At 41.6% G+C, this 13055-nt stretch overlaps 1 protein-coding gene across 1 annotated transcript; it reads left to right on the top strand.

Moving 5' to 3' along the window:
* Positions 1-31: 31 nt before the first annotated feature.
* Positions 32-11951, top strand: tmem127 (transmembrane protein 127). The gene is made up of 4 exons (XM_062961299.1): positions 32-186; positions 2917-3301; positions 6387-6551; positions 7646-11951. The coding sequence occupies exons 2-4, from the start codon at positions 3058-3060 to the stop codon at positions 7951-7953; spliced, it is 717 nt and encodes a 238-aa protein (XP_062817369.1). The 5' UTR covers positions 32-186; positions 2917-3057; the 3' UTR covers positions 7954-11951.
* Positions 11952-13055: the final 1104 nt, after the last annotated feature.

Here is a 13055-nt window from a genome sequence, read left to right as displayed (position 1 = left end):
GCTCCGCTCTCTTTCTCCCTGACGCCCGGCGTGGTGACGTCACGCGCACGCTCTCGGCGGAAGGAAGGCGGAAACGGAAGCGCTCGTTGGGCTCTTCGGGACCGGAAGGGCCGGGCTGAGGAGAAAGAGCGGCGAGAGGCCCCGATGGCCGGGCTTCGAGGCCCCTGAGGCGGCGCAGGGACCGAGGTGAGGCTCCGGAGCGGGAAGGCGGGCGAAGGGAGGGAGAAGGGAGCGAAGGAGAGGAGCCCGGCCGGGCCTCGCTCTCTCTGGGCCTCTTTGTTGCTGCCCCCCTTCCGAGAGGCTTCTAGGCCCGATCCCTTTCCTGGCCTGATCATTGTACCTGTTTGATCCCGCTCTAAATGGCGTGTGGGGCTCATGGGAAAGAGCGTAGCTTGGAGGAACACCTGAACATCCTTATGGGGTTTCCTTTGCGGCCTGTGTCCCAGTTTAGAAGTTGTTCCAATAATAATTAATAATAATAAATCTATTTACATCCCAATTTTCTCACTCACGGGACCCAAATAATAATAATAATAATAATAATAATAATAATAATAATAATAATAATAATAGGGTTGTTGTATGTCTTTCGGGCTGTGTGGCCATGTTCCAGAAGCATTCTCTCCTGACGTTTTGCCCACATCTATGGCAGGCATCCTCAGAGGTTGTGAGGTATGGACCCATGAGGATGCCTGCCATAGATGTGGGCGAAACGTCAGGAGAGAATGCTTCTGGAACATCGCCACACAGCCCGAAAGACATACAACAACCCTGTGATCCCGGCCATGAAAGCCTTCGACAACACAATAATAATAATAGTAAAACTTTATTTATATACCGCCCTATCTCCCGGATGGGACTCAGGGCGGTTTCCAGTCATAAAAACAACACATACATTACATAGCAACACAATAACACGTTATTAAGCAAAGTAAAACAATACAATATATAGCAATACATAACACTTACACAGCCTGATCAAGGGGACGGGAACCATAAACCCAATACAGTAGAGTCTCACTTATCCAACATAATAAGGAAAAGCCTATTAAACATCAAATTAGGTTATGATTTTACTAATTAAGCACCAAGACATCATGTTATACAACAAATTTGACAGAAAAAGTAGTTCAATACACAGTAATGCTATGTAGTAATTACTGTATTTACGAAATTAGCACCAAAATATCACGATTTATTGAAAACATCGACTACAAAAATGTGTTGGATAATCCAGAACGTTGGATAAGCGAATTTTGGATAAGTGAGACTCTACTGTAATAGTAAAACTTTATTTATATACCGCCCTATCTCCCGGATGGGACTCAGGGTGGTTTGCAATCATAAAAACAACACATACATTACATAGCAACACAATAACACATTATTAAGCAAAGTAAAACAATACAATATATAGCAATACATAACACTTACACAACCTGATCAAGGGGACGGGAACCATAAACCCAATACAGTAGAGTCTCACTTATCCAACATAATAAGGAAAAGCCTATTAAACATCAAATTAGGTTATGATTTTACTAATTAAGCACCAAGACATCATGTTATACAACAAATTTGACAGAAAAAGTAGTTCAATACGCAGTAATGCTATGTAGTAATTACTGTATTTACGAAATTAGCACCAAAATATCACGATTTATTGAAAACATCGACTACAAAAATGTGTTGGATAATCCAGAATGTTGGATAAGCGAGTGTTGGCTAAGTGAGACTCTACTGTAATAATAATTATAATAATACTTTATACCCCGCCACCATCTCCCCGCGGGGACTCGAGGCAGCTTACATGGGGCAGAGGCCCAAACAACATAGAACAAAACACAGGCAACATAATACAAATCACACTATAAAAAGATAAAACAGTAATATAATATATCAATTAAAACCAAAATACAGGATAAAAAATTGCATTTAAAACACATAAATGGTAAAATCGTAATAAAAACGGGATAGATTATTAAAAACTCTCAGGGGCTGATTAATTAATGACTGTATCTCCAAAGGCCTGCCGAAAAGAATAAACTTTATTTTATATCCCGCCCCATCTCCCCGAAGGGACTCGGGGCGGCTCACAACAGGGACAAGATGGAAACAACAACACAACGTATTTGACAAAAACTTAAAACATTCCAACGATACACAAAATAAAATAATGGACAATACATTAAAATCCAAGCAGATAAAATCAGAGTAATTAAAAGCAAACCAGTGGGGACAGGTTTCATAAAGTGCTGTATCATGGAAATGAGTAACAGTAATAAAGTGCCATACACTTTTAAAACATAAAGAAGTATTCTGATGACAGCTCTATTGGGCCTATTCATTCACTGAAGGGGCACATGCTCTATTGTTTCTATTTTATCCGAGTCACAGGGGCAGAGTAATATTCAACAATTTCACTATTTTGATAAAGGTTCACATTCTTGTAAAATCACCTTTAGCTCATCTAGCGCCCACACTGACCTCCTTCAAGAAAGATCTGAAAACCTGGTTTTTTAAAACCATTTTTAATTAAGAAGAACATCAAAGTGAGCCCCTACCACTTTTTATTCCAACACTTTGTACCTTATCGCTATACCATTCCACTAGAAGTTATAATGCATTGCACCTTGTTAACCTTATTCCTCGCCCTTAGTCTGAAGATTGAAGTACCAACTATACCGCTCCAGGGCATTGAACATGTTTTAATTGTTTTTAAATTGTTGTTGTTTCTTGATGTATTTATTGCTGTGTTTGGATTTGTTTTTACTGTTATATTTTTATATTGTTTGGGCATGGTACCTTTGTAAGCCGCCCCGAGTCCCCTTGGGGAGATGGGGCAGGATATAAGAACAAATTACTATTATTATTATTATTATCCCTTCTCCATTTAACAGCCTGTTCTGTTTGCAGGCCTCCTGCTTTCTCCGGACCTGGACCTAAACACATCGACAAGACCTTGCTCAAGGCCTCGCTGCAATCTCAAGTGCTTCCGGACGCAATCGTACCCCTTTAGACTATTTGCCTTGAGCTCGGAAGGGATCGCCTGGCCCCATGTACACCCCTAGTGGTTCGGTGCTGCCCGGAGGGCGCCGGCGGAGAGGCCAGGATGGCAGCGCCTTGCCAAAGCAGCCGGAGAGGAGCCTGGCTTCGGCTTTGCCTGGCGCCCTCTCCATCACGGCTCTTTGCACTGCGCTGGCAGAGCCTGCCTGGCTACGGATTCATGGTGGCACTTGCATGCGCCAGGAGCTGGGTGTCGCTGATGTGCTTGGATATGTTGACCCCGAGTTACTCAAAGGTGAGACGGAAGTGTGGGATGGGGTGAACTTTGAAATCAACATTTGATGCAACCTTTTGAAAATGCTACACAATATTTCACCGAAATAACAATACAGGCAGTCCCCAGGTTTTGAACAAGAAAGGTTATGTAGGTTTGTTTTTAAATTGAATTTGCATGTAAGTCGGAACAGGGACATTTCTTAAGTGTAACGCCAACCGTACATAAGTTTTGGATAGTATAGGGAAGGGTTAACACCCCTGTGGTGTTTCCATTGCTGCCTGTGCCCCTGTTCAGAAGATTCCACCTCACTTTCTGTCCCTGTGAGAATTGGATTTTGAAAAATGTGGCTTGATGTGGAAATAAGGATTGGAGATAAAGCTTCAGTTGAGACACCTTTTCCCACTTTCAGGAGTGAATTTCCTTGCCATGAGGTAGATTTCTCTCACTTCCCATTGTCTCGCCCCCGTTCTTAACTATGAATAATTTGTAAGTCAGATGTTTCTAACTTAGTAACTGCCTGCTTATATTTTATTTATTACCTGCCTCTCCTAAGGCAGGTACAACAGTTAAAACCATATGAGCATAAAGTATCTACTATAGACAAAACACACAAAAATACTAAAACATAACTTGCACCAAACACAGATGCAGGAGAGGCCACATGTTGCCCCCAAGGCTGTTTTGACAACCGTTGACTACCTCCTATTTTTCTGGTTAAGAAAAAGGAGATGTAATTTCCTCTCCTGGAATTCTCCAAGAAGAGGAATTCACCTCTTAAGTAGACTTCAACTTCCTCTAGCGGTGCTTATAAAAATATACTTATTTTTCCAAAAGCAAAAGTGAACTTCTGTGACTCAAAAACAATGAAAATTGTTTCGTAGTATATATAGTATTATATAGTTACCAAACATAATATATACATTTCCTGTCTGTTGCCACAATGCCATAGAGCTGCACGTGATAATTCTGTGATTAAGAGCATGAGGAAGTTTGTTTTGTATTCTGAAGAGGCTGAGTCATTCTGATGTCCCTGGCTCTGGCAACTTGGCATGTTCCCTGGTACATCAGGCTCCAGGCACATACCGCCTTGGTCTTTGATTACGTTGCTGTACTGTGCTTGCTACAAATGAAACAACCTGAAAATAAGCACATATTTTACTGAATTGGCAGTAAATGCTACTTGTTGTCATGGTGGAAAAAATAGAACAAGACAGGATAGTGTTGAACCAGGAAAAGCTGCCTCTTGAAATGTTCTCTGCTAGAAATGTCAGAATCTTTTTCTCATTTTCCGCATGTTTGTTGTCAGCACATAAAAAATAGGAGGACTTATCATTTTTAATTTCCTTCACCATTCATGAGTTCTAAAGTCCCTAGAACTCTTGTTTGGATTTCAAATGATAATACATAGCGGGGTCATGCTGGTGAAATTACTAGCTAATTCTTACTTGTCTGTCTACATTTCATGTTGCATTTATGGTCTGAATCAGATCAGCTCTTTCGCCCTTTACAAGCCTGGTGAACTTTAAAAATTAGAACAGTGTATTGCTGAATATCTTCTGGAAACAACAGAAAAATTAGCTAGATAAACAGGGATGAATAAGTGTAGAATTTTTTTTAAGAGTGCGTTAATTAGGCCAGGACCCAAAAAAAGCTTAGGATGAGTTTCTGAGACAAAGCGCCTTTGGACTTCTTAAACAGCAGTCCACTTACTCACACAAACCCCTTTCTGAAATACAATTAAAGAAATATGGGGAGGGTATTAAAAGGAGGGATGAAACTCTATGGGGAGGGAGATGGGGGGTGGGGGAAGATAACGGGGTCTATATTCATTGCTGCAATAACATGTTTCATGTTTATGTCTATGTTTGATGTTTGTATAGTTTTAATGGTTTAATCTAGTTATATGTTTTTGATTTAGATATGTGATATATTTTATACATATGTGAGGCATTCAGTTTTGCCATATATTGTGTTGTAAACCACTTTGAGTCCCCCCAGGGGTGAGAAAAGCGGTATAGAAATGCAGTTAGTAATAATAAATAACATGTCTATTGCTCAAACCTCTAAATATTCAAAAACTCATTGTGGGTGCGGTAAGCTTCTCCAGCTTGAGCAACATCAGATAATATTGCGCCCACACGCTTAAAGTTGTCTTTAAAATGTTTAATGTTCAAAATATCGGTCTGCTCTGAGCTTTCAAGGTATGCTCGCCTATTAAGATAGTAATATATCTTGTCTAGTGGGCTACATGAAACCCCAAAAGGCCATTTGTGTGACTCCACAGAAACACACCATTCGCTCTTAAGCCTTCATAATTTTGCTTTTGCAAAAGAAAGGAAAAAAAAAAACCTGGCCTGGCCGGGTTCATCATTGTTGGTAAAGCCATTGACATGTCAGTGAAACGCAACATGGGAATTTCCTCCGAACGTAGCTGGAGTTCCGCTTCACAGTCACTGTAACGTGGTGTAGTTCTTGTTTACAGGCACTGCCTTGTTGCGATTACTGCTGGTTTCCTGAAGGACCACATGCTGTACTTGATGGGTGTTTTTCCTCTTGCTGAAAGTATATTTCCCTGTGTGGTGCAGCTTGTTGTCACAGTAAAAGCAACAAGACAGGTTTGGGTGGAATTCCTAACTAGGGCGAAAGATCTTTGAGGAATGCGAACACACTGGAGGGCCCATGGCTGCATTTTTTAGCACAAATGACTGAAATCTCCAACTGGACAACATTGTCAGAAAAAGAAGGAAGTTCTTAACTGCAAGGGAAGCTGGAGAAATCCTGAGGTTGAGTCAGACATCCTGTCAAAAGACATCCAAAACCGTTGACTGTTATGAGAAAGCGAATTATGAACAATGAACTGAGAGATCCCGCTACTGGCACTGTTAATGTGTCACTGAAATGGTTTAACTGAAAGTGCATGTCAATCCAATGAAATGCACTTTCAATCAAGCTCATCAGGGCTGCAGATATTTAGCAGATATTCCAGATAAATGTGGCAAAACCAAAGCCTCAAACTTGAATTCTATGTTGAATCCTAGGAATGATCTAGGAGCAACTGTGAGGTTAAAGGTGCTAATGTTTAGTCCTCTCTCCCCCCTCCTAGACTACTGCATGAACCCCCAGACAGTGCTGCTGCTTCGGGTCATTGCCGCTTTCTGCTTCTTGGGAATCGTCTGCAGCCTTTCGGCCTTCCTCTTGGATGTATTTGGACCCAAACATCCTGCACTGAAGATCACGCGGCGTTACGCTTTCGCTCACATTCTCACAGGTAGTCGGATTGGGATGGGCCTTGATGTAGGCTGCTGGGGTGGAAGCAGGTTTGGAAATCAAAGCAAAGGCTGCTGGTTTTTGCAGTCCTAAAAGTATCTGGAAAACCATGTAACTCTTAAACCTGTCCAGCTATATTTTGCTATTTTGAAGAGGAGAATTGCTTCTCCTAGAGTTTTTACAGGAGTTAATTTTACTGGTTCTGCTACAGAAAGAAAACAATGTAAGGTAGCTGATGATGGCAAGAGTGTCCTGTGGGGAGCAGACAGCTCAATCTCAATAATGTGACTAATTCACAAGCCAACATAATCAAACTTTTTGTAATAATCAGAAATGAGAGTATCACAGTTTAAATCATTTTTATGCTCGTTTTAAATATGTCTTTATTTTCCCCCCATCACATCAACTTTTAAAAATATAACAAATGGTGGACTACTATAAAGTCTGCATGTTTCGCATCATATTCCTGTAACACAAGCCAACAAGTATTTTTTATCAGATATAATTTTAGGTCAGTTTTACAGAGTTTTTTGCGCTGAAATCAGATCTGTATTTTTTCTCTATCATGTGTAGTTTTTGAGATGAGGCTAATCAAATAGTTAATGCATTCAATAAAATCTAATTAACCGCAAGCCAACAAGTATGTTTCATCAGATATAATTTTAGGTCATTATTATAGAGGTTTTCGTGCTGAATTCAAATATGTGTTTATTTTTTTTCTCTATCACATGTAGACTAATTGAATAATGGATGCATTTACACACTGATATCAATAGAATCTAATTGATATCAGTGCATAAATGCATTAAATATTTGATTGGCCCCATCGCAAAAATGAATTCAGCGCAAATAAACTCTGTAAGAATGACCTAAAATGATATCTGATGAAAAATACTTGATGGCTTGTGCTACATTCATTCTGGTGAGCAATCCCTGTCGTTTGCCCATCGTAGACTCACGTTTCACAAAACTGGAAGAAAGGGCTGAGAGGCAAATGGCTGTTCTGCTTGAGAGAGCCACAGCTTGTGATATCGAACATGCTGCATGTGATAAACACCCTCTTCCTTCCTCCCTGTCTCTTGCTTCTGCCCCCAGTCTTGCAATGCGCCACAGTGATTGGGTTCTGCTACTGGGCCTCGGAGCTGATCCTGGCGCAGCAGCAGCAGCACAAAAAATACCACGGCTCCCAGGTGTACGTCACCTTCGCCGTCAGCTTCTACCTGGTGGCTGGGGCGGGCGGGGCCTCCATCCTGGCCACGGCGGCCAACCTGCTGCGCCACTACCCCACCGAAGAAGAGGAGCAGGCCTTGGAGCTCCTCTCGGAGATGGAGGAGAACGAACCTTACCCGGCAGAGTACGAAGTGATCAACCAGTTCCAGCCTCCTCCGGCCTACACGCCGTAACGCCTCCGGGAAAGCGTTCCCTGCCCAGCCTGACCCTTGAGTTGGAACAGTCCACAGTTGCTTGGGAAGGTATTCCCTCACCCCAGAGCCACTCACTGGTGCTTTCCCCCTCACTCTTGCAACCTCCTGGTTGGGAGAAGATTCGCTCGAAAGGGTTGCCCACACAGGAGCACACACCTCCGAGGCAGGTAGATGGATGAACTTTTTCTTCCCCAAGTCCCTTCTGTGATGTACCGAAATAATTGACCGACATGAGCCCACTTTCCTGTGACTCTGCAAACTTCTTGTTCTTTGGGTGCGCTCTTGTGCGAGACAAAAATGTTTTGGGACGGGGTGGGGCATCTTGTCTCATACGTGAAAGAGGCGCCATGCCTGCATCTTGACGGAGCAGGAGGGACTAGGGGCTCCACTGTTTTCGTCTTTTAACAAGATCCTTCAGACTGGGATCTGCACACTCAGAAGTGGTGAGTTCAACAGTCCTGCACAGCTCATTCTTCTTTTCACCTGCTTTTCCTCAGCTCTTTTGGGGGAATGTGACTCTTATCGATACTTACACCTGGTTGGGCTCCTTATTTAGCACATCTGAAGGTGTGGCTCCTTCGCTATGCACTGGTCGGTGCGGCAGGGCGGCAGGAGGGCGTCTATTTTTATTGACTCCATGTGCTTCCCGAAAGGGACACGGCCAGCTTGCTTGCCACCATTGTTTCATCCACGCCCACATTCTGCCTCATGCTACTTAACGGAAGCATTTTGCACTTTATTTGTCGTTCTCACCGCCCCTTCCTTTCCTCTCTAACCATTTATGGGGAACTGGGAGCGGGGGACAAACAAAACTTGGCAGAACCAGCTTGAGGACGTTGCCACTACTGACTTTCTCTTTGATAGATCGGAGCATCTTTTAACTTAAAGAAACAAGGCCTTTGTAAGGGCTGCAATTCCGGTTGGCACCCACCCACATATGGCAAATGTATAAGCAGCCCCTCAAGATACTGAGGACAGAAAGCTGTCACCGGTGTTAAGACGATATGCAAATAACCCGGTTTCAGGCTTGGGTTGAATTAATTTTATCTGTTTACATCTATTTTTTCTATTTACTTTTCTAGCCGCAAAACAATTATTTCTAGCCACATTCTCACATCATCCTAAGCCATGGGTTCTGTTAGCCGTGACTTGTTATTGCTTTAGCCATGAGTGACCAACTAACAATTTGGGTCTGTATTTCTCCTGCTTTGCCTGACCAATCATGTTTCGAAAGCCAGGGATAGGCTGCATTTCTGGATAAAGTAGTGACAAGCCTTGGCTTAAAGAAACTAGAGTTTGTAATCCAATAATGATGGTGACGGGTTGCTTGCTTAGATACATTTGGAGACAATAAGCCAAAAAGAACACAGCAAACCACAACTTGGATTGCCATTATTTATCAATCTGACCAGTTTTTAATACAGAGATTCTTCTGAAAGCTTTGGCTAGTGATTAAAAGAGTGTCTCAAGAGTATTCTATTATTCAAGGAAAACATGACTGATTTCCCTTTTCTCTTTTCATAGAGAGGGAAATCTGCTTAGAAAAAGCTGGAAATGTTCCCTGTACTCTCTAAAGTTGGTTTTTGTTGACTGCAAGGGAGGGCTTTTATGGCATGTAAAGCATGAGAGAAAGAGAGGTTGGATAGGTTTTATTTAAGGAGGGAAACTGACATATGACAAAAACTGACAACTAGAAAAAGTTTAAAAAATCATTTTATTTTAAAGCGCACCTGTTTGTTCAGATATGACACATAACGCTTTGAAGGACGCTTGCTCTTCTAGCATTGTGAAGCTATACCCTGGGGGTATCCTTGTCTTTCACATCTATATTTGAAGTATACCAGTGTTTCCACTTTTCACCATTCTTAAGCAAAGGAATTCATCTGCAGTGTTGTCTACCAAGGTTCCCAAGTGATAGGTATGTTCAATTAGGTAAGCTGTTGGGGGAAGGATGAATCCTTTCTGCCTTCAACAACATCCAGAAGTTTCAAAGTCTTTGTTGGTGTGGTGGACCATAGGTTTTAGCTCGGGCATGGGCCAACTTTGGCACCCCATGCGTTTTGGACTTCAATTCCCACAATTCCGATATTAGGAATTATGGGAGTTAAGTCCAAAATACCTGGAGGGCCGAAGTTGGCCCATGCCTGCTTTAGCTGGATTCTGGAGAGGCATCAGATGAAATAGAAACATCTGTAGAAATGATACAGCTGGATTACCTGGAGGCTCTCCAGTTGTTTGGACATACAACTCTATACAAGCCCTATTCAGATTGTCCAATGGTTAGGAATTCTGGGAGTTGAAGTCCAAAACAGTTTGGAGAGCTACAGTTTGAAAAAGCCTGCTGTATAGCTTTGGTCTAACTAAAAACAACAGCTATGCAGGAGTTCAAGCAGACTTTTAATCCACTCTAGTCTCATTTTTCTTTCATCCTGGCCATCCTTTCCAAATGTTCACAAAGCCTTTGCGAGAAGAGATGTTGGCTGTAAATAGTGTGCATATAATGATCCTTTCTCTACCTAATTTCTGATCTTTTGAGTCCCAAAGAGGCGGACGTGGAGCCTGGGGATGCGTCCTGGTCGCTCTCTTCTCTGGCAGGGCCTCCATGTGCCAAAAAGGGATCCGAACCTCTCTCCTAAACCAAGGAAGGGGACTGGACCGAATCTGGTGTCCCTGCGATCTGTGTACTTGGTTACTGCGACCATTTTTAGACATTGAGCATAAATTTGTCAAGCACTGTTGATGATTAAAAACCCATCTGTAAAATCTTGCATTCATTTTTCTACCAAAAAAAAAAAAAAACCACCCACAATAAAACAAGGATGTAAATAGTCTCTGTTGGGTATTTCCAGTTGTGCTTGCAAAATAAATTGGTCAGTTCTGTGCACGGCTCCCTCCATTCAAAACCATTCACCAAGCTTGCTTTTTCCCAGTAACCAAATGCCACTGTCTTGCATGTACATAGAAATCTGCTTCTTAAATTTTGAACAACAGTCATGCCTATACAGGGTCCGTATCAACTAGTCCTCAGTCTGTTGATCTGCTTTCTGCCTTTTTTTCCTCCATCAAGGCTAATGCATGACAAAGAAAAAGAATATAAGATCTCTTATTGATAAAGGCTGAGGATAGGCAAGGAAATCACAATAAGGAGATGCATTTTCCTTATCCTTTTGCAGTACTGGTCTGAATGGAAATTTCTTACGGCTGCTCTGGCCTTTGCTGAGGAATAATGGGAGTTGAAACTCAACAGCATCCACAAGGCTACAACTTTCCAGGTCTTAATATATAATACTAATATGTGTGTGTTTTATAGAGGAGATAAAAGTATTGCTTCTTGCAATCTCAATTTGGAAGAGCAGGAAAGTCCTAGCTTTAGTTGTCAATACAGAGTGTTCTTGGAGGTCCAAAAGCAGCGATGAAATGTTCTTACAACAGAACAATGCTTAGCAGTATCTTTTTCTCCTTTTAATATTTATTTGGGGGGAGAGAAAGCTGTTTTGTACTGGAAACAATTGCCTTTTATCGGCTGGTGCGATTTGGGTTGCTCTGCCTTAGCCAGCTCAGCTTCTTGGATGAAAGAATATCGTTTCAGAGCAAAACACTGGGCTTTTTTGTTCTCAAAACACTTGACCCTGTTTGCTAGCAATTAAAATAAAACCAGTTTATTTCTCATCTGAACATCAGAGGGTTCAGGGAGAGGATGGCAAAACTGTGCAATTCTTATCGATCACTGGCTTATTCATAGAAATTGACATAGATGCCAGTAAAAGGCAAAGTCCCTGGCCTTTTACACAACTAAGATTTGCTCACTGTTCTTAAGGGTAGTATCTAAAAAAAGTAATTCTTTCTGAACCAACCAATCATTCTTAATATACTCTTATATGTTTTTGCACTTCTGTGAAGATGCTGTTTCGAGGAGCCTGATGGAAGAGAGATGTTTCTTTAAGGTACCTTCACACTTAATAAAAACTGCCACTTACTGTTAGCTGTGTCATCCTTAAACACTATCGGAAAAGTTTATTACATTGCTATAATATGGCCATCAGATTGGGGGGGGGGGAAATCAATTTATATCCCCATACCAAAAAAGAGAAACGCTAAAGAATGCTCAAGATAGGGTTGTTGTATGTTTTTCGGGCTGTAGGGCCATGTTCCAGAAGTATTCTTTCCTGACGTTTCGCCCACATCTATGGCAGGCATCCTCAGAGGTTGTGAGCAAATGCTCAAGATCCTGCAAGTTGCCAGATGTCCAAGCTGGGTTCAGAAAAGACAGAGGAATGAGAGACCAAATCGCCAATATCTGGATGCTGGATAATGGAGGAGGGCAGGGAGTTTCAGAAAAACATCTATTTCTGCTTTATTGACTATTCTAAAGCTTTCGACTGTGTGGATCATAATAAACTATGGCATGTTCTTGGTGGTATGGGGATCCCAAGTCCCCTTGTCTGTCTCCTGAGAAATCTGTATAAAGACCAAGTAGCCACAGTCAGAACAGATCACGGAACAACAGACTGGTTCAAGATTGGGAAAGGAGTGCGGACATCAAGGCCGCATACTTTCACCCTCCCTATTCAACTTGTATTTATTTATTTATTTGCTACATTTATATGCCACCCTTCTCACCCTGAAGGGGACTCAGAGCAGCTTACAAATTAAATTTACATACAATATTATATTATTAGCATAGCACAATACTGGTAATAAATTACTATATTGTACTGTATCAATATATTGTAATAATATTAGTAATATTACATGTAAAATATAATATAAAATTAATATTATATTGTATTATTAGTATTGTACGCAGAACACATCATGCAACATTAGTATTGTACGCAGAACACATCATGCTTGACGAATCCAAGGCCGGAGTTAAAATTGCTGCAAGAAACATTAACAACCTTAGATATGCAGATGATACCACTCTGATGGCTGAAAGTGAAGAGGAGCTGAGGAGCCTTCTCACCAAAGTGAAAGAAGAAAGTGCAAATGCTGGGTTGCAGTTAAACATCAAGAAAACCAAGATGATGTCAACCAGACCGATTGATAACTGGCAAATAGAGGGAGAAAACATGGAGGCA

This window comes from Anolis carolinensis, unplaced genomic scaffold (genome assembly GCF_035594765.1).
Source record: "Anolis carolinensis isolate JA03-04 unplaced genomic scaffold, rAnoCar3.1.pri scaffold_8, whole genome shotgun sequence".
Taxonomy (NCBI): Eukaryota; Metazoa; Chordata; class Lepidosauria; order Squamata; family Dactyloidae; genus Anolis; species Anolis carolinensis.
Note: the sequence above shows the minus strand (reverse complement) of the source record. Positions and strands in the feature narration are given on the sequence as shown.

Bases quoted from the DNA above. Each gene is read 5' to 3' on its own strand.
- tmem127 (XM_062961299.1), top strand. From the start codon at position 3,058: ATGTACACCCCTAGTGGTTCGGTGCTGCCCGGAGGGCGCCGGCGGAGA. The intron at 3,302-6,386 runs GTGAGACGGAAG...CCCCCCTCCTAG, and splicing joins TGACCCCGAGTTACTCAAAG to ACTACTGCATGAACCCCCAG. The intron at 6,552-7,645 runs GTAGTCGGATTG...TTCTGCCCCCAG, and splicing joins TTTCGCTCACATTCTCACAG to TCTTGCAATGCGCCACAGTG.